The sequence below is a fragment of the Schistocerca cancellata genome, chromosome 7 (genome assembly GCF_023864275.1).
Source record: "Schistocerca cancellata isolate TAMUIC-IGC-003103 chromosome 7, iqSchCanc2.1, whole genome shotgun sequence".
In the NCBI taxonomy this organism is placed as follows: Eukaryota; Metazoa; Arthropoda; class Insecta; order Orthoptera; family Acrididae; genus Schistocerca; species Schistocerca cancellata.
Genome location: NC_064632.1, coordinates 11,240,438 through 11,263,367, shown reverse-complemented (window position 1 = coordinate 11,263,367; position 22,930 = coordinate 11,240,438). Strand labels below are relative to the sequence as shown.

Genomic DNA, 22,930 nt, shown 5'->3' with positions numbered 1-22,930 from the left:
GCGTGCACTGTCCCTCTGCTTCGAGGTAAGCCCAGTCCGCGCCGCCGTGCAGACCTCGCTCCTCGCTGCCCGAGACAAACCCGCCGGCGCGCTCTTAATTCTGCCGCGTCTCGCCGAGCCTGCTATCGACCCGCTAATCGTCCATTTACATGGCCCGCCGCGGTTTACCTCCACCCTAGCTGGCTGGGCTCCCACCAGCCCCGGGCCAACTGGCCCCCATTACACTAATGTCCGGAATCGAAGGATTTCTTCAGCTCCTTTCTCCCACACGCAGCGAAGAACCCCTGGGGGCGGGTTTAATGCGCTGATTAAAATAATTGCGCAAGCACCGGCGAAACACCAGCCCCGCGCCCGCCGCTGTATTATCCCGAATAATGGCGGCGTTTATCGGACCAGTAGTTCTTTCGACCGTGGGGGAGGAAACGGGCGAGAACAATGGCCCGGGGCCGTCATCAGCCACGGCGTGCACACGCACCAGTCAGCGACTGCGGCCGCTGTTCGCCAACGTCTCTCTCTCTACTGGTAAACTCATGTTTACCATCAACATTGTTGTTGTGATATACGAAGGCAGTTCAATAAGTAATGCAACACATTTTTTTCTGAAACAGGGGTTGTTTTATTCAGCATTGAAATACACCAGGTTATTCCCCAATCTTTTAGCTACACAACACTATTTTTCAACGTAATCTCCATTCAATGCTACGGCCTTACGCCACCTTGAAATGAGGGCCTGTATGCCTGCACGGTACCATTCCACTGGTCGATGTCGGAGCCAACGTCGTACTGCATCAATAACTTCTTCATCATCCGCGTAGTGCCTCCCACGGATTGCGTCCTTCATTGGGCCAAACATATGGAAATCCGACGGTGCGAGATCGGGGCTGTAGGGTGCATGAGGAAGAACAGTCCACTGAAGTTTTGTGAGCTCCTCTCGGGTGCGAAGACTTGTGTGAGGTTTTGCGTTGTCATGAAGAAGAAGTTCGTTCAGATTTTTGTGCCTACGAACACGCTGAAGTCGTTTCTTCAATTTCTGAAGAGTAGCAGAATACACTTCAGAGTTGATCGTTTGACCATCGATCATCTCGAACGAGTGTGTTCGCACGCTCCGCCATTGCAGGAGTCACAGCTGTGCACGGCCGGCCCGCACGCCGGAGATCAGACAGTCTTGCTTGACCTTGCGGCGATGATGACACACGCTTTGCCCAACGACTCACCGTGCTTTTGTCCGCTGCCCGATCACCGTAGACATTCTGCAAGCGCCTATGAATATCTGAGATGCCCTGGTTTTCCGCCAAAAGAAACTCTATCACTGCCCGTTGTTTGCAACGCACATCCGTTACAGACGCCATTTTAACATCTCCGTACAGCGCTGCCACCTGTCGGAAGTCAATGAAACTATACGAGACGAAGCGGGAATGTTTGAAAATATTCCACAAGAAATTTCCGGTTTTTTCAACCAAAATTGGCCGAGAAAAAAAATGTGTTGCATTACTTATTGAACTGCCCTCGTATAATGTACAACTATATCCTCACCACACCTAACAGGTGCCCGTCCACCTTGTTACTTTCACTCCTAATGTGTGACAACTGTGCAAAGTAAGACTGGGTGGTGCTTTTAAAGTTAGAAATTGAAAAAGCTCTTACATTTGTTGCACGAGGGCGCCTGTAGCTACTTTAACCGAACCAGGTAAACGTACGTCTGTTACGTCTACATGAACAGAGTGTTCAGAAAGTGTCGAATGTTGTGAGAGTGGTAGTACGCACAAAACACGAAAAAAGGTCTAATAAACACGAGTCCAGGGACCAATACCATTTGAGACCTGTACGATTGTTCATAGTGGCTGAAAGCGTGAGTGTCCAATATTGTGTGAGGTGGCAGCATACATCACAGCATGGAAAAAAGGCCCTTTCTCATCGGTCCAGAAGCACATACTTTCTGCAACCTGTACCCTTGTTCACAGGAGAGGCTCAACCTCATGTACATTCATGAAAATTTTTACGTTACGTCCGTCCAAGACAATGCATCCCTCTACCTTTAGGAGTAAGGAATCACGCACATTCTGAAATACACGCAGTAGTAGTAAAAGTGCTGGCATGAACTGAAGACGCGGTCTTGTAGGGTCTGAACACCGTTGACTGGAGTGACGCAGACTAATCCCTTCAAATGTTTCCATATCCTGAAGTCTAGGGGATTAAGTCTGGGGTGGGAGGGGGGGGGGGGGCAGTGCGAGACCTACTCGACCAACCCAGCGGTCCTGAAATGTCAGCGTCAGATGCTCACGCACACTGCGGAGGATATTTGCCTGTGCGCAATCGTGCTTAAACCACGCCTGTAGTCTTTGCTCATCATTCAACAAGGTAAGCAATACGTTAACAAGAAACTTGTGATAATGAGCTCCATTTAATCTTTGTGATAGGATATTTATGGTCGCAACTCAACAGCGATTTTCATCAGTTCACACACGCAGATTGTGCAAGTTCACAAAACCAAATCTTGCCAACCCCGCCTCGTAGGTAAATAAAATCTTCCAAGAACAGAGCGGACCTGCAAGCACACGCCTGCTAGAGCCGATAACACAATTGCTAGTTGCTATGGTTGCCATCTTGCCTTAGTGCCTGGACGTGCTGAAGATGGTATGCATACAGCAATTTTTCATGTAGTACCGTCCACACCAAGTGGATGACTCATGCTTTCTGCTTTACGCCAGTCTCCGCATATTGGTACTGGAATACTATAGTACGGAGACGTAGCATAGCAAAATTATTAGGACAGAAAGTGGTTAGAAGCGTACTTAGCCCAAGGGTAACAGAAACAGAATACAATAGGCAACCACCAAACAAATAAATCAACGAATACGTAGAGAACATAACAGACAATTCGCCGAAGAAGAATGTCGTTTTTCGGACATGGCTGATGACAGACGGACGATGTGAATCTTCAGCAAAATTATAAAGGACAACCAACATGGTTTGCACACACACTAAATTACCTCCAACAAGCAAACATCAATGTAGTGGACACACAAAACAAAAATTTATTTAGGAAGAAAATTGAGAAAATGGTCTTCATGGGTGAACATCGGACATTTCCGGAAACAGATTAGAACGTATGAAACCGATGTGGGCGAAGATTAACAAGAATGGATGCTGCAAGAATGTAAATATTAATTTAACTTGCTCTGGGGGAAGAGCTGTCCGAATAAATAAGTAAAATAAATCCAACGGATCGAGAATACAATACCTGTGTATGGTAACTTTTCTGCTTCACGCAAACTAATATTCGGAAGTTTAGCGGAAGAGATCACAGGCTTTTGACGCTCATACCTATTGCTATACAGTACACGATACTGTAAGTAGGCACAACGGACTTCTTCCTTTTACATTTCAGGGTTTTACTTACACGATTTTTTCCATCCAGGTCATCTTTAAGACTTTTAACCGGTAAACCGACAACTAGAGAATACCGCTCAGCTCAATCAACACGGAACACACATTCTGCACTGCCTCGAAAGACAGGCACACGAAAAAACAGCTTTTTTCACTGTGTAAGCAATTGCTTCCAGCCTCTGCCTTGTTTGTTTTCAGATTTGTAGCCCGAGGCTTTTGACCCAGGTCTCGTCTGAACCACAGCAACAAACTGGCGCAAAAACAGTTTCATTCTTCTCTGACAGGCCCAAACATTGTCGGAAGTCATTTCTGCGTTTGATTTTGGTCAGTACAAAACAAATGAGTCACTAGTTTGTGCGAAGTTTTCTCTCAGTAACTCATTCACGTAAAATGCACACAGTATCCTTTGTACTGAAATGCCTACCAATGCTTAACGATCACTACGATACCGAACACTTTCTCGACGTATTCACTGTAGTTGCATTTTGAGCGCTATTCAGTGGATTACCTTCGGAACACGTTAAGACTGCGTACGATTTCAGAAACCTCTTTCTTAACTGTTGAAAATAATGAGCCCGAGGTCTTTAGGAACGTTCACAAAGTTTGGATGAATTACCGTTTGCATTAACCTAGCACGAACAGATGAGGGTACATAATTGCTTCCTCATATGAGGAGAAGAAAGCCGCTGACGACCGAAACCGGTAATTTCTTGTTGAAATTACATTCAGTAGTTGTAATATTTCGAACTTTAGCACTGAAAATACTCTCACATTAAAGGCTACACGACGGGGACACTTACAATTCAAGAGATCGTGGCTTCTAAATAATGTTCTGAACCACACAAATTCCTAAATGCGTCAATCATTCCAAATTTTTTGCAGAACGCGAAAATGTGTGTGTACATCATATAGAACAGCCGACCTGTTAAGAGGGAAATTTCAGCCAATTTTCTGCTTCCGTTGCAAAATCTGTCTGAATATTTTAAAACTGTGCACGACTTACAGTTTGGGGATTATTTCGCTGAGGGATGTTCAACAGCAACGCTGATTCTGTAACTCTGTCGGTTACATTTCCTCGCGTATGTATGCAGCTGAAATCTCTCTTGCAATGAGGAATTTCAGAATACAGTAGTGTAGCAGTGTAACAGAGTAGCTGGTAAAACCAAACAAAAGCAGAGAGCAGGAGGGCCAATTACTAACTGAATGAAATGTAGAGCATTTCGCCGATCAGGATTGCTGACGTCAGCTTCAATGTCTGAGTCATTACACGAGAACGAAGATTTCCAGGTCCATCTTACGAGAGGCCCCCCCCCCCCCCCCCACTTGTCTTTGAACAATTCCTCCCATGTCTTTAAACAGCTCTCGTCCCTCGCGTGAAGTCGGGTATGCCGACCTATAAAGCTGTGCGTCGTACTATACTCGCGAAGGTGACGATGACAAGACTTGGGTTTAGCCTGTAGAACAGCTACAGGGTGTTTCAAAAATGACCGGTATATTTAAAACGGCAATAAAAACTAAACGAGCAGCGATAGAAATACACCGTTTCTTGCAATTTGCTTGGGACAACAGTACATTTTCAGGCGGACAAACTTTCGAAATTACAGTAGTTACAATTTTCAACAACAGATGGCGCTGCAAGTGATGTGAAAGATATAGAAGACAACGCAGTCTGTGGGTGCGCCATTCTGTACGTAGTCTTTCTGCTGTAAGCGTGTGCTGTTCACAACGTGCAAGTGTACTGTAGACAACATGGTTTGTTCCTTAGAACAGAGGATTTTTCTGGTGTTGGAATTCCACCGCCTAGAACACAGTGTTGTTGCAACAAGACGAAGTTTTCAACGGAGGTTTAATGTAACCAAAGGACCGAAAAGCGATACAATAAAGGATCTGTTTGAAAAATTTCAACGGACTGGGAACGTGACGGATGAACGTGCTGGAAAGGTAGGGCGACCGCGTACGGCAACCACAGAGGGCAACGCGCAGCTAGTGCAGCAGGTGATCCGACAGCGGCCTCGGGTTTCCGTTCGCCGTGTTGCAGCTGCGGTCCAAATGACACCAACGTCCACGTATCGTCTCATGCGCGAGAGTTTACACCTCTATCCATACAAAATTCAAACGCGGCAACCCCTCAGCGCCGCTACCATTGCTGCACGAGAGACATTCGCTAACGATATAGTGCACAGGATTGATGACGGCGATATGCACGTGGGCAGCGTTTGGTTTACTGACGAAGCTTATTTTTACCTGGACGGCTTCGTCAATAAACAGAACTGGCGCATATGGGGAACCGAAAAGCCCCATGTTGCAGTCCCATCGTCCCTGCATCCTCAAAAAGTACTGGTCTGGGCCGCCATTTCTTCCGAAGGGATCATTGGCCCATTTTTCAGATCCGAAACGAGTACTGCATCACGCTATCTGGACATTCTTCGTGAATTTGTGGCGGTACAAACTGCCTTAGACGACACTGCGAACACCTCGTGGTTTATGCAAGATGGTGCCCGGCCACATCGCACGGCCGACGTCTTTAATTTCCTGAATGAATATTTCGATGATCGTGTGATTGCTTTGGGCTATCCGAAACATACAGGAGGCGGCGTGGATTGGCCTCCCTATTCGCCAGACATGAACCCCTGTGACTTCTTTCTGTGGGGACACGTGAAAGACCAGGTGTACCGCCAGAATCCAGAAACAATTGAACAGCTGAAGCAGTACATCTCATCTGCATGTGAAGCCATTCCGCCAGACACGTTGTCAAAGGTTTCAGGTAATTTCATTCAGAGACTACGCCATATTATTGCTACGCATGGTGGATATGTGGAAAATATCGTACTATGGAGTTTCCCGGACCGCAGCGCCATCTGTTGTTGAAAATTGTAACTACTGTAATTTCGAATGTTTGTCTGCCTTAAAAGGTACTGTTGTCCCAAGCATATTGCAACAAACGGTGTATGTCTATCGCTGCTCGTTTAGTTTTTATTGCCGTTTCAAATATACCGGTCATTTTTGAAACACCCTGTGTATCTTTAGCAGCTGTGCTCCACAAGCGATTTAATTAGTTGTATACACTGTTTTTGCGAGCTGCTGTGGGAGGCTTCCGTGACGTTATAACCGCTCGCAACGCTCTCGGGCGTTGTGTCGGGTTGTATTCTCTACTCCGCAACGTGTTTCTACGCAGCCGCTACTCGTTATCTTCAATAACATTTGAAGAACTGGTCACTAACGTTCAGCAGTGAAACGCACAGAGATGGCTATCATTCGTAGCAGTGGCACTGATGCACGGGTGGCTCAGAACTGAAGGCCCATTTTTCTGCCCCCGGCGATATCTGAAGTCACCGGGTGTCCACAGGTAAAAGAGAAAGTGTGTTACGAAGCGTCAACGCTGAAGAACTGGTACCACCTGAGCAGTTTTGGGTTCTGTTGAGGAACTCTACGCAGCAACAGCTGCTGGGTCTTTTGAGAGACGCGATAGGCGTTTTTGAGCGTTGGGAGGCCTTTAACAGCGTGTGGCTCGATGGCCTTCGATACAATTTCACTGTTCTGATGGGTGGGGTGGGGTGGGGGTGGGGTGTTACCGACGCCACATCTCATCTCAGGCTCATCGATTACTACTTGAGAAACAGAACGTGTAGCCTCGGCGACGGGGTGATGTGTCCACAGCAAGGCCGCTTGACGTACTCGCTGTGCATCTCCGACGCTCCGAGGACCCACTGTGCATACGCAGCACTGCATGCGGACGACAGCGCACGCCAGGCTCGAACCACCGGAACACGCATGGTGCATCGTCGTCAACAAATGACACGCGATGTCTACGAAATTGGGCAACTAACAACAACTCTACTGCGAGATCGCAAAGAGCCAATGATCTTTACGGCATTCCACACTCCACATATTGTCGTCTACCATGCGGCTCAGTATTGGCTGCTAATGGTAAGAGGGACGAGACTGGAGGTATCCAATGGTGAGCACGGCACGAGGCTACGAAGCACAGTCGAACTGCTCAGAGGACGAGTTAACTCAGTACACTGCTACAGTGCAAGTGGTGTTGATACAAAGCAAAACGAATCAGACGTGGAGTTACATCTACAACAACAGTTGCCGAAGCTGACATTTCGTCAGAAAAGAACCCAGGGAATTTCGGAGAATGGGAAAAAAGTAGCAGATGAAGTATTAGCGTTTCTGTGGACGAATGATCATCCTCTAGATGTTCGTTTTTTCCGTGCCTATAAAGCATTGGCAAACCTACGTTTCTAGCATTTGTAGACTTAGAGAAAGCTTTTGACAATGTTGTCTGGAATACTCTCTTTCAAATTCTAAAGCTGGCAGGGGTAAAATACAGGGAACGAAAGGCTATTTACAATTTGTACAGAAACCAGATGGCAGTTATAAGAGTTGAGGGACATGAAAGGGAAGCAGTGGTTGGGAAGGGAGTAAGACAGGGTTGTAGCCTCTCCCCGATGTTATTCAATCTGTATATTGAGCAAGCAGTAAAGGAAACAAAAGAAAAATTCGGGGTAGGTATTAAAATCCATGGAGAAGAAATAAAAACTTTGAGATTCGCCGATGACATTGTAATTCTGTCAGAGACAGCAAAGGACTTGGAAGAGGAGTTCAACAGAATGGATGGTGTCTTGAAGGGAGGATATAAGATGAACATCAACAAAAGCAAAACGAGGATTATGGAATGTAGTCGAATTAAGTCGGGTGATGCTGAGGGAATTAGATTAGGAAATGAGACACTTAAAGTAGTAAAGGAGTTTTGCTATTTGGGGAGCAAAATAACTGATGATGATCGAAGTAGACAGGATATAAAATGTAGACTGGCAATGGGAAGGAAAGCGTTTCTGAAGAAGAGAAATTTGTTAACATCGAGTATAGATTTAAGTGTCAGTAAGCCATTTCTGAAAGTATTTGTATGGAGTGTAGCCATGTATGGAAGTGAAACATGGACGGTAGATAGTTTGGACAAGAAGAGAATAGAAGTTTTCGAAATGTGGTGCTACAGAAGAATGCTGAAGATTAGATGGGTAGATCACATAACTAATGAGGAAGTATTGAATAGGATTGGGGAGAAGAGAAGTTTGTGGCACAACTTGACCAGAAGAAGGGATCGGTTGATAGGACATGTTCTGAGGCATCAAGGGATCACCAAGTATTGGGAGGGCAGCGTGGAGGGTAAAAATCGTAGGGGGAGACCAAGAGATGAATACACTAAGCAGATTCAGAAGGATGTAGGTTGCAGTAGGTACTGGGAGATGATGAAACTTGCACAGGATAAAGTAGCATGGAGAGCTGCATCAAATCAGTCTCAGGACTGAAGACCACAACAACAACAACAATATAAAGCATTATCGCACTAGCCCCTTGAAGGATAGCCAGTTTCACGATAATCTCCACGACAGTGTTTCGCATTCGGTTGCATGGCATCACATTCCACACGCTCTCATCATCTCGTTGCACCAATATGATTCTCAATGCATTCATTAATGCATATCTAGCTGAACGTCCTGCGCAGTTTGTGACTCCCAAGGAGTTCGCCTTCGACTTTGGTGGCGCGAACCTTTGCGATCACTGTGGCGCGCCATTTTTCATTCGGTGTTCATGGTTCAAGTTAATGATATGTTTTGAACATTTCTTCAACGTCGACGATGTCCATTTTGTGAAGTGTAATACATACATCCCACACAAAGTTGAGCTCTGCGCCTCCCGCGCACTCATTTTGTGTCGCCCTCCTGATCCACGTGGTGAGTCGTCATCAGCAGCTAATATTTTTCCTGTCGTAATTGTTAACACAAAGCTGTTAAATGAGACTTACTAAAGACTGAACTTACAACCTCGAACTCAAAAGGCCTCTTGCAAGTAGCAATCTAAGTTCAACGCTGCACAAAGACCGGTTCTCGTAATCATGCACCGTAGAGTGCCTGTGGGTCCCAGCTATTTCAGATGACACGGTCTCTTCCTGGGAAGTATTTAGGAGTGACCCTGAACAGTCATCTCATCGTGAGGCAACATATCCGGAAGGTCAGGGGGAAAGGTCCTTGGTCGACTGCAGTCGGCTAACAAATCGATCTCCAACCCGGAAACCAAGTCTATTAAGGGGATACGGAATCGGAGTTTGGGTTAAAAAATCGAATTTTTTTTATTGGCGTATTATATTCTGCCATGTTTCCTCTTTAAAATGACGTATCATACATAGCTCTACTACAATTATAACTATTTTATTTTTATATATTTGTGAGATCGGGTATTGCGCTTTAGTTATACACGTCTCTCGTGGCTGACCATGAACTTTTTGGCAGTACCTTTAAAGTGACATGAATTCAAATATCCCGGTTTCCAGCGACTATTTATACACTAGTTGCCCGAAAATGTTTCTCTCTGGTTTCCTCAAGTTACTCTTTGACTTTGTGGCAGGACTGTTTTGTAAACAGTGTGATATAAGAAAGTAGTTGTTGTTGAGTTATTTCGTATTTAGTGCTTCATTTTTCGCAGTGAAAATGCCTAGAGCTAAAGCAAAAGTATTTAAAAAGCGTGTGAACTGGCAAAAGAAAAGAAATAATGATTCATTAGCAAAGCAAAGCAGTTCATCATCATCACTGTTGGAAAATGTGAATCCACTTATTACTGATTTGCCGAACGAACTTACACCAAATGAAAACAGTGCTTCTCATAAAAAACTAAGAGATTTGGAAGAGAAATATAATTTACTTGATAGAGGGAATGAAGTTTTTGAATTCATTGATACGAATATATTGTGTGAAGCTCTTGAAAACAGTTTGTGCTGCAAAAAATGTCATGGAAACGTTTCTCTGAAAGTAGAATCCCATGTTGGCCTGGCTGCCCAGTTTAATTTAATATGCAGTGTTTGTAAATACAGCTGTAAGTTTCCAAGTTCGGTTTCAGTAACTGTAAATAATGGATACAAGAAAACTGAACTTTATAGTGTAAATATTAGGTTAGTTTATGGATTGCGAGCAATTGGTAAGGGCAAAGCAGCTGGTGATATGCTATGTGGTGTTCTAAATCTTCCAAGTGCACCTTCAAAGTTTGAAGCTTACAATTATGTACTAGGATCTGCAGTTGAAGATGTAGCACAGAAGTCAATGCAGGTTGCTGTGGAAGAAGCAGTGGAAGAAAATGACGGCAGTCGTGACCTCACAGTGGCGTTTGATGGCACGTGGCAGAAAAGGGGCCACACCTCCAACAATGGTGTTGTAACAGCAACTAGTGTTGATACTGGCAAGGTTATTGATGTTGCAATAATGTCTAAATACTGTAGGTGCACAGGCAGGCTGAAAAATGAACACAGTGATGACTGTATTGCTAATTATTATGGTAGTAGTGGTGGCATGGAGGTTGCTGGGGTGAAGAAAATTTTTCATCGCTCTTCACAGTGGTATAATGTTCGCTATGTCAAATATCTGGGAGATGGTGACTCTAAAGCATTCAGAGAAGTTTTGGAAAGCAAACCATATGGGAACAGTGTAAATATAAGCAAACTTGAATGTATAGGACATGTGCAGAAGAGAATGGGTGCCAGGCTGAGAAGGTTAAAATCAGTTATGAAAGGGAAAAAACTAGATGATGGGAAAACCTTGGATGGCAGAGGAAGATTGACTGATTCCATAATAGACCACATTCAGAACTGCTATGGCCTTGCAATCAGGCAAAATACAGGCAATCTTGAAGAAATGAGGAGAGCTATATGGGCTTTATATTTCCACACCGCATCCACGGATGAGCATCCACAACATGGTTTGTGCCCCAAAGGTGAAAACAGCTGGTGTAAATACAATAGGGGACTAACAACAGGAGAGAAATACATTCACCACCACAGTCTACCATCAGCCATCATGGCAGAAATAAAGCCCATTTTCAGAGATCTGGCTGACAGAAGTCTTCTGATGAAATGTCTTCACGGAAAAACGCAGAACCCCAACGAGTGCTTGAATAGTGTGATATGGCATCGTCTCCCAAAAACAGTGTTTGTCGGAATTAATACACTACATTTTGGTGTGTATGATGCTGTGGCAACCTTCAATCTTGGAAATATAACTAAATGCCAGGTCCTTCAAAAGTTGGGTATGTGTGTTGGTTCCCGTACGGTACATGCTATGTTCTTTTTAGATCAGCACAGACTAAGGCATGCTGATAATATAATCAAGACATTAGTGAAAAAAGCAAGACAGGTGCAGAGGGGTGCCAAAAGAAGACTTGAAGATGATTATGAAGACTGTGAAGGGGGTATTAGCTACGGATCAGGAATGTTTTAATCTTCTTTCTCCGTTTCCCGTAAGTTTACTTTTTACTTCATCTAGGAACATTATCTCAGGTACTGGTCAACCTAGAAGTCTGAAATTTTTATGACGTAGTGACATAGGTCCCTATTACATACTGAAACAACGATTTTTTAATTACTTGATTTACAAAAGACTTAGGGGTGATAGTCTAGTAAAAAGCGATGGAAAAAATTTACTTAAAAATAAATGTACAATATCTCTGTAAGAAAATACTTTGACAATAAACTGTTGTTTCAGTATTGTTGTAACATATGAATGCACATACAGTAAAATTTTTACCTCTCTGTCTCCAGTAGTTTGTGAGAAAATGTTCCCTATAGTAGGCATATATTAACATTGCGGGGATAGGTGATTCCGTATCCCCTTAACGCTGTACCACCAAGCGGCTCGATCTGCTGCGGGAATGAAGTATTCTTAGGAGCAAAACATTTCCTAGAAATGTAAATAAACTGATAACAACAAATGAGACAACGCATTGAAACCTCAGAAGCTTAAAATGTACCAACATAATTAGGATGTGTAAGAACTCCCCAAAGCGCTTGTACTTACAAAAGACAGCTACAACGAAGTAGTCGCATCAGAAGATGACGACCAGCTGTCTCGCAGAAATACTGTGTAGTTTGGACAAAGTCATTCGACGCAATGCTCTAGTATCTCTCAAGCAATTTTCCTGTCGAAGGTTTTATTGAATTTATCAATGTTCTTCGTGGTCTGAAACTGCCTAATAAATTTTATAAAATTTCGACGTCTTTTAAAGTCATATCTGTACTTCCAGCAGCAGTTGGTGTGGGTGGACTGCTTTTCAGCGTCTTACTATTACGTACAGTTGTCAATGCGTTACTGTTAAATTATTTTTTAAAGTGAAAAGCCCATTCGAAACAACGTTTCTGCTGTGTATTTCAGTTAAGTCGTCAGTGAAATGTCATCTGCTTTGCTAGAGTATGTAATATACAGGATGTATCAAAAAGAACCATCCGATTTGGTACCTCTGTATGTCTGAAAGTAATAAACATGTACAATGAATTTTGTTTTCCGATGAACTGGAACCTCAAAAAAATTTTCTTTCAAATCTTTTCATCGGTGTTCAATATGCCCCCTTGAGACGCACGACATATGTCAATGCGGTATTCACACTGCAATGAGCATGTCTTGAGTTAGTTTCCACAGCTGCTTTTATTCAATGTCTCAGTTCATTCATTGTTAGTGGTAACGGAGGCACATAAAAGAGTCTTTTATAAACCCCCACAAGAAATAATCATATACAGTCATGTCCAGTGACCTCGGAGGCCAGTAATGTAAGGTTGAATCATTTGGTCCAGCGCGACCGACCATCGTTCAGCACTCCGTTGATTTAAAAATTCCCGCACTTCCAGATTCTAGTGTGGCGGTGTCCCATCCTGTTGGTAAATGAAGTCGTTCGAATCAGTCTCCAAGCCTGGGAAAAGGAAGTTCTCAAGCATATCCAGATACGTGCTTCCTGTAACAGTGCTCTCGGCAAAGTAAAATGGACCTTAAACCTTTTCCCGCGAAACTGCACGAAACAGATCAAATTTTGTAGAGTCCTTCTCTCATGTTCCACAACTTCATGTGGTTGTTCCGTACCCCATATTATTACGTAATGACTGTTTACTTTTCAATTTAAATGCAATGCTGCCACGTCACTAAACGCCTACGCGTGGAAGAAAACTGGCACCCTCCATCTTGACAAGAATGAAATTACAGAACTCCACACATTGTTGTTTGTCACCTTCACAAAGAGCTTACAGTAGCTGAATTTTGTATGGTTTCATGTTTAAACTCGACGCAACACACGCCAGACGGATATCGGGGGCATGTTGAGCTGTCGAGCTGCGCGGCGAACAGATTTCTGCGGACTTTTTATGGAAGTATGGCGGATGCGTTCGACGTCTGTGTCACACACTCGGGGCCGGCCCGGCCATTTGCCTTTTCACGAACAACCTGTTTCTAGGAATTGTTTATCACATCGTCTAATGCTCTGTCCTGTAGGATGTTCCACATCACACCTAGTACGAAAGTCAGCTGAACGTTTATTACTGACCCGCACTGCGAAACACGTAGAAAACAAAATGCTCTCTTGTCTCGACACCATTTTTACTAGAACTGAAGTGGGGTCACACTGCTGCTACCTACCGGGAACAATGTAAAACTCGAGAGTTTGCTCTTTCGAACAGTACGTTGTTTCAGGCACATAACTCTAGTAACAATATTTACGATTTTTTTTAAATATCAAATTTTCTTTTTGATACAACCTGAATTTCTGACACAGTGAACGCGAAAACGTATACAAAAACATCGCTCCAACTAGCAGGCATAAAAAGAGGAACGGGACGCCGCTGTACAAAATAATCTATTGAGCTGCGGGCTCGTGACGAAGGTCGAACTTTCAGTATGTCTCCACTATAATGAACACTTCCTGTAGCTGGATAACAACTAATGCAGACAAAAGCTCCTTTGTAATTCTTCACGAGTGAGACCTGCATTTATCCGCTCACTGCGAAATGCAGTGGCGGCATCTAGCTCTGCGGAGGAAGCTGCCCCCGTCGTGAAGAACTGTTCCCTTATCCCACCGCAGTAGTTAGAGGGGATTAGGAGGAAGGTTCAGGAATGAGGTCGGCCCGGTAATCTGGTCGCGCGTTGCTGGCGTCTTAGCGCCCGCCGCGCAGCGCGCTGAATGCGCGTTTCAGGTGGCCGTTAGCGGAACTCGGGGCGCGAGCTGGGCTACAGTAGCTAGCGGAGCTGGTACTCACCCCTGCCAGAGTCTTGATGTTATGCAGCGCATTCTGGGCGTCCAGCGCCGACTTACGCGTGAAGAACGTCACGAAGCAGCAACCTGCAACAGGCAAGAAAGACCCTGTAAGGGTGACTGTTGGGAAACAAGCGCCTCTGCTAAGCAGTGGTAGAAGGAAGGGGGGGGGGGGGGGGGGGGGATAGAGAGAGCAGGACTTCCCCTACTCTGCCTACCCAGCCTCAGGAACAAACCGAGCCGCCATGAGAGTGTAACAGGAAAGTTAAATATTGTTAGAATGTTGCAATACGTTCATAGACTAGTGTAGAACAGTGATTCCCAACCTGGTGGTAAAATAAAATTTTCTGGGGGGTAAAAACTAAACGACTCGATTCTGTTTGTCATGAAACTAAATTATCTTCAAAAGATCATTACTATCGCCACAATTTTATAAGACTAATACTGATTATACAAGTTAACAATTTTTCTCAATTAGTAGCATTAATGGGTGGAGGTTACAGGTTCTTCCACTACACACACATCATATACTTTCATTGCTGATGATCAAAGTGAGTTATACACGTAACAAATGCTATTGCAGATAGTACCTGCAACAGTCCAGAAATTGCTTCAGTACTCGCTTCAAAAAAGATAAATGAACTGACAGCACGACACAGCATCAACTACGTAAGGGCTCCTACAGCCCTATACATACATACATACTACTACAGTAGTGCCACTATGGAGAGGAGTAACGCAGGGGAAGTATGTTTCGTAACAAGTGTCTACCCTGATTGTGGATAGTTAGCTCACTTAATCTGCTAAGGAGTCGTGGGTAGTACTGGGATGCACTACGAAATCCTTTGCCATTTATTCTAACGACCCCCCATATATATATATATATATATATATATATATATATATATATATATATATATATATATATATATATATATATATATATATTCCCTCTTTCATCATTTTAAAAAATAACAGTGTCGAAGGGTTTGTCTTTAATTCTGCTGTTTAGTTAGGTGCTGAAGTTGGTGTTAACGTGGATGAGGGGGCTAGAGAGGGAGCCAACAGATGGAAAATGGGGCAGGAGTATTAGATAATGTCTGATTCCACTCAGGGGTACTACTCCAAAGAACATTGGGAACTACTTGTGTTGAATGATGTAAATATAAGGGATACTAACTTTGAACTAAACTCAGAAAGTGGTTTCCAAAAAAATCAGTATTTTTCGGAATTTTTACAGGCGACAGGGAAGAGATAAAAAGTTGAAATTTGGGAGATATGCGCTTCCGATGTAAAAATAAGATGTAGAGGTTTTGGTGGAGTTAACTTCAATACTTTTCGAGATTTAGAAAGAAATGTGAATTCTGAACTAATAAAACTGCGAGCCCTAGTGTATTATCCTATCGTTGAATATAAGTAGGAGTATAGAAAATGCACACTTGATTCTAAATAACACTGCATAAGAAACAATTAAAATGCAACAAATTGCAGTGCACTTACTGAATTTAAAAAAAAGTACAGAAATAGCAAAACACAGTTCAGAGGGTAGAGCCCTCTCAATCTCTCATTGAAAAAATCGTAACTGTTATAACAGTGGTGAACAGCAGTTTTTTCACGAATAATATGAATGGTGTTCTAAGGTAAGCCGTCATTACTGAATTCGAAAATGAAATCCCTTTTCGGCTATCTGGCTCAGTTTTCGTGACACGATACCCTCTGCCTCTAAAATAACTAAGATGCTGTATGTTGGTATTGCTTAATTTTTTTCGGGTGTAACAGCTGGCGAACAACATAAATATATACAATGTATTCCACACATAATCCTCAGTTCCGATATTCACCTCCAGAATACAATAGTGGCTGATGGGTCAAGCTCACATTGTACCGCGTCGCTCTGTTTGTTGCATCAGACTTGGAAGTGGGAGAGCTCTGACCTTTAGAAGTGAATTGCTGCAGGTCGTCAAGATTTGTGTTTGATGTGAAGTAATGCCTCGTACCCGTTTAAGCAACCCAAAGTCTTTTTGTTATACCTGTGGTGCGTTAACTCTGAAATAGCAAAAATTGAATCACCATCATGTTCTAATACAACGCTATGTCCTATGAGTGGAAGGATGGCGAAAAAGACAAAAATTAGCCCCTCACATATGCTTGTTACACCCTTGACAGACTGGTTGACAGTATCACACACTTATGCGTCCCCATGATTTGCAGGGAAACCAACCACTCACCAAATACCCTTATTTCTGTGTGATAAAAATAGCTGTAATCATCTCTAAAACCAAGACACAGAAACAAGAGTGTTTATCGTGACCACCATGCTCTTTTACTGTGAACATTTCTCCAAGGAAAGCGACATGTTTTTTTTTGTAATGACACTGAATCCGATATGGCGACTCTTGGCCAAGATTTCAGTGAGACTGACGCTTGTTCATAGATTCTAGCAAAACTTAGTCTGAAAGCAGTACTACTTCACGGTGAGGACACATTTCCTTCTGTTCAGATTGCTCATGCAGTTACCATGGAGGCATATGAGAACTTTAAACTGCTATTCACACACACATCTAATATGAGAAATACAAATGGCGTGTATGTGGAGACTCAAGGTTACTGCAATGGTGCTCGGCTTGGGTACACAAAGTATTGCTGCTTTACATGGTAGTGGAACAGCAGAGACAGGAAAAAACCACTATTCTGGGAAAATGGCCTCCTCGTTAGGAAGTGCTGTCTGGAGAGAGCACTGTGTTAGAGACTCCTCTTGTTCACCTGAGAGGTTTGTATCTACATCCGCTGCATATTAAATTGGTCTTATCAAAAACTTTGTGTAAGCCATGGACAGAACATCACATGCATACACGTATTTGCGAGATAAGTTCCCAAGGATCAGTGAAGTAAAAATTAAGAAGGGAATATTTGCAGGACAGAGAATAAGGGAAATAATGGCTGATGAACAATTCCCTGATTTGTTGGGTGATGAAAAAATGGCAAGGTTGTCTTTTGTAAGTGTTTGTAACAACATTTTACGGAGTCATAAGGCAGAAAAGCATGGTGATATTGAACAAAAAGTAGTGAGATCATGTCACCTTATGGGAAGTAACATGTCAGTTAAGACAGAGACATTTCATTTCATGAACGTCTATTCAGACTTCTTCCCGGATCATCCAGGTATCGTTAGTGATGTACATGGAGAACACTTCCACAGTGCCATTTCTCAAATCGAAAACCATTATCACGACAGTTAAAGTACTGTGAAGTAGTCCAGCTACTGCTGGACCTTACGAGGAGACGTTTCTGTCCCAAAGTATCGGGGGAAACCAGGAAAAAAATGTTTCTGTATTCTTATGTTGCTCGTTTCTTTAATTAACTTGCGTACTGACAAAGATTTTTTTAATTCTCCTTTTGCTCAACACGTATAATGTTATAATACAGAAGCTGCCGTAAGCATTTGCAGGCACCAGTATCACATGGAAACTGAGGCCGGTACAGAAATTCTGAATTGGATCTGGATTCAGGGACGAATTATTTTCCAAGAAGTAGCGTGTTTACTTTTGTGACTGAAAATAACATTCTGTAGACGAGTGATAAATTAATATGAAAGTAAAACTGAACGGAAATCTTACCACAGGAAAAACTACAGAGCAGATATCGTCGCAATAGAAGAAATTGTGTAAAAGGGGAGAAGCTGCTTTTTCAGCACTGGGGCTGCGGCGCTAGATTTTTGGAACGAGTGTTCCGTTTTGCGGTACGCCGTGGTTATGTAAGGAACATTTATATGAAACATAGGAACGCACAGGGCACTGTGGTAACTGAATGGCAAATTATTGGTTCACTAGTGAGTTCGGATGATATCGGTGCGTCCACACCGAAACGTCGCTCTCGCTCTCTCTCTCTCTCTCTCTCTCTCTCTCTCTCTCTACACACACACACACACACACACACACACACACACACACACACACACACAGAGAGAGAGAGAGAGAGAGAGAGAGAGAGAGAGAGAGAGAGAGAGAGAGAGAGGGGGGGGGGGGGGGCAGTGAATGGCATTCAGTGACTGTCGAATTGACAAATCAAAAATTAACATTTGTAAAAATCATGACTATCACGAGTGATTAATAGGCAACATACTGTGTTCATTTCGTTATTGAGTGTGTAAGATGATTGACAAAGAAGGTGTAATTGGTAGTACTAATTCATTACTGTAACGGCTGGTTTCGAGAATCAAACTGATTATCAAACAAAAATTCCAGATAAGAAGGAGCGAATATTTAATATCCAAATCGCATTCAGTGCTGTTCACTGCTTATTACCAGTTTCAATTATTAAGACCGTCATCTTCTGATCTTTAAAAAAGATTTTATACGCCTTGTTCCATTACGAGTGTGCGACACATACCATGTTGCCAGCCTAGTGGAATTCTGTAGAACATTCCCCACAGGTTTGTTAAAAACAGAAACCGGTCTTAACTATTGATACAGGCAATCAAGAATAAATAGCAGAGTACATTATTAACATGATTTGGAGACCATCGTTTGGGACGGAAAGACTTTCAGTATGAGATAAATGAGATTCAGTGTTCAAGGAAAGACGCTGCACGTCGCAGATTCTTTTACTAATATTACAATCAGAGTAACAAAAATAAAATCGTTGTGCAACAAAGGCAGAATTTGGAGAGCAGTTTTATAGTGTACACTGAATATTGAGTGGTACCTGTTGTGCAGACGTCTGGCTTTAGGCACCAGGATGACACCAACTATTTTATTTCTGTACTGTCATACATGGTTTTTGGTGGGATTTTCATGTTCAGTACCTGTAGTCTAACATTAGCATCAAATCCCAGCTTAAACAACTTAAGTGCCATTCTCGTCTGGGCAACACAGATCTATTAGAAAAAGCATATCAACCCCCAGACCAGGGAACCACCAAATCTTGATTGTCTAATACTGTAGTTTTTTAACGTCCGATAATCAGTATGCTAGCATATGAAAAACAAATTCAACCGAAACCAGGCAGTATCGAAATTTGGCAACGTTTGAACCTTAATGAGCCCGGTAACGATCAAACCTGCTTGCCCACTTCGGTGTTTCCTATTCAAGTGTGTGCCATACAAGTGCACAGCAAAAAAAAAAAAAAAAAAAAAAAAAAAAAAAAAAAAAAAAAAAAAAAAAAAAAAAAAAAAAAAAATTGGCAAACTTAATTCACTTCTGGAACAGCTGACAGTCAATTGTGAAATATGTTCTTGTAGTCACTTGAGCATTGTATTTGAAGAAGAAAAATTAACCAAGAGACTGCTCTAGAGAAGGGTTAAAATTGAGAGATAAAGATACCCATGAAAATATAATGATATTATGCACAAAGATAGTAGGTGACTGGGAGAATAACAATATTTTATTCTCAGAGCCCAGCACTGTTTCAGCACAGGGATGTTTCAACGTGATCTAGCTGTAAGCTGTACACAGTTCTACTCGGTTAGACGATCACCAGGAGTGTGACACCAGCACTTTCATGTGCGGGTGCAAGCAGGCTCAACAAGAACGTGTAAGACACACCGAAATGCCTTTGTCATCCTTTTGTTAAATAAGACGCACTGGATATGACGCAACAACGGCCACCAGGAACATGACGGAGCAGTTACGCTACTGAAATAAACCTGCTCATCAAATGTAGCAGGCAAGAGACCACTGACCACGAGTAATAAATGGGACAGATCCTGTCATTACAAATGACGTCTCAAATGGTTCAAATGGCTCTGAGCACTATGGGACTTAACATCTGATGTCAACAGTCCCCTAGAACTTAGAACTACTTAAACCTAACTAACCTAAGGACATCACACACATCCATGCCCGAGGCAGGATTCGAACCTGCGACCGTAGCAGTCGCGCGGTTCTGGACTGAAGCGCCTAGAACCGCTCGGCCACCGAGGCCGGCATGACGTCTCATAACAAAATCTCGCCTCAGTTCAACATGAATACCCCAACCAGCTAGTTCAGAAGCAGTCTGTAAGTAGGAGCGATGGAATCGATGTCATTCATACTTTATTCTCTGACCATTGTGACATCTTGCGTAAAAATTTTCCAGTACTGTCGCACTGTGCAAGTCATACTCTCACTTCCTGGCAAAATGACAGTCCGTAACCATTGATGACCAGTGGCAGAGTCCAAGAGTGCAGCTGCCACTGATGTGTGTCCCCCCCCCCCCTCCGCCCTCCACTCCAGTTCAGGTCACGAGCTGCTCTGATACTGAAGCTCTGTAGGGACCAGAGGGCACACCCAAACACCAGGCAAGGATCGGCTTACGTTACGACACCAGACTTCACATGGCGTCCGAGAATGCTGTCCATCTGATTGGGTTTCAGGTTGGTATGTGAATCAGTTCCACACGCATCAGAGTTCTGCTTTCTTCGCAGCAATCTGCCGCATGGGAAGCGCCTACGGATGGACGTGCGGGCAACCTGTCAGAGGAGGAGTCGTTGCCTTGTGCCTACTGACGCAGCCACCTTCCAGCAGTCTCCAGTCTGCCACAGGCGACAACAGATTGCACTACGGCCTATGTAGAAACTGACCGTCGCTGAGGCCACAGCTAGGAGTTGTATGTTTAACAATAAACTGATTATAATTAATATTGTTTTACAAGCGTGTAACGACACCCTCCTCAGAGCACAGTAGGACATTCATTTTCTCCTTTACATCTTCCTGTATAATTTATGGCTGGAAAGACGCAAGACTTGTACGGTTTTGTTAACTACCAGTGCTCTTTTGCTTTTATCCTTGGTCATAGTTTCCGCGAGTGTGCCAACTCTGAATACAGTGACATAAATTATAATAAAACCTCTTTCTCCGTAACCATGTGTGAGTAAAAGGAACACAAACGACGTTCTATGTGTTGCCAAATTGGCCGTCAATCGAAATTTTTCTCAAATACGTCGAAAACAATGTCTGAAAGATGTATCAAACAAAAACTACAGACTGTCAATTTACAGAACTAGGAAGAGGAGCGTTATTGTCTGGGCAATATCTTTGTGGGTTTCCCCGGGTGATCTCGTCATTCTCGAAAGCAAAATGGATCTATACCATAATGTACCTATCATAAGGGACCATGTCCAACCGTACATTCAATTCGTTTTTCCTCAGCACTAGGGCTTCTACCAGCAGGACAGTGCAACACGGTGCAGACCTCGCCAGTGTACGTGCACGGTTTGAAGAGCAGCAGGGCGAGTTTAGTGTACTCCCGTGCCCACCGAACTCCCCAGATTTAAACCCGATCGGTAATCTGTGCGCCTACCTCTATCGAGCTATTCACACCGTGGATCCTCAACCGATCAGCTGATCACGGCTCTAAAATCGGCATGGCTCCACATCCCTGTCGGTAGCATCCAGAACCTCAGTGACGTCTCCCAGCGGCCCAGGCTGCAAAACGTGGTTACTTAGGCTTTTGACAGGTGGTCACGTTAATGTGGCCGATGAAAGTAAAATCAAGGACCTGGAGCTCTCAGCCCACCAGATATGGTATCTTTGTTGGCTAATCTCTGTTCATGTAGGTGCTCTAAATACCCTGCTGTGGGTTAACTGATGGAGAGGGCACGAGGCATGAAAGGTAAATAAAACAGAATTTCCAAATGACGAAAACGTGGATGTCATACGACTGGATGGACTGTAGGAAGGGGGGGGGGGGAGAGCACTGTGACGCCCCTCTCAGGAGTCAGTCCACGGAGCGGCACCCCTGGGCCAGCTACCCCTGGGCCAGCTACCCCTGCAGCCGCTCGCTCTCCGCTCCGCTGAAACGCCAGCGGCTGGCTAAGGCGGCCGCGCTGTCGCCAGCAACAGGTCGCCGCCGATGGCGACGGCCACGGAGCTTCGCTCTGCCTCCCGGGGCGGACTGCCCGCTGCTTAGCCGCCTCCCGAAGCTGCGCGGCTCCCGCCAGAGCTCTGCGCACGCGCCTGCCTACTGTCAACGAATCGCCCCCTCACAGCAAGGTACCTCAGATTTCCCCCTTGTAACGATGTTATTAAATTTCAGAGGATGGCGACTGCAATCGCGTACTGGTAGCTTGTCAGCCTCCGAATATTATCCCCTCCGTTTCCATGAGTGACTATTGTAAATGTGCAAAATAAATCCTACTTCTCCACTCACTTTTTTACTAATATTTCATTGGTATGACGTGTTTCGAAAGCATGCTAGCGTCATTAGGTGCATTCCCGTTACATGTACTTTATATTAATCTGAAAGGTAGGTGGTTTGATTTTCTGTGTGTGCCAATCAGGTTGTGCATCGAAATACAATCCTGTACACGGAGAGAGAGAGAGAGAGAGAGAGAGAGAGAGAGAGAGAGAGAGAGAGAGAGACAGCGTGAGTCACTAACTATTGCCACCAGGAATAACTTCGAAAGTATGAAAGGACCTGAAAAGTTTGTGGGACAAATGTTGCATGGGACAACGGGGGCCATAATCTGACGTCGGTTTTTTGTTGCTAGCGGGGGTCGCGTCAC

The 22,930-nt window shown here is 43.8% G+C and overlaps 1 protein-coding gene across 14 annotated transcripts in view; it reads right to left on the bottom strand.

Annotated features, from left to right (window-relative positions):
• Positions 1–22,930, bottom strand: part of LOC126092534 (CUGBP Elav-like family member 2) — an 823,092-nt gene that overhangs the window by 473,215 nt on the left and 326,947 nt on the right. For all 14 annotated transcript variants that reach the window (XM_049908171.1, XM_049908169.1, XM_049908166.1 and 11 more), the window contains exon 3: positions 14,453–14,535. In XM_049908171.1, coding sequence (XP_049764128.1) covers positions 14,453–14,535 — 83 coding nt within the window. The remainder of the gene's footprint in view (positions 1–14,452; positions 14,536–22,930) is intronic.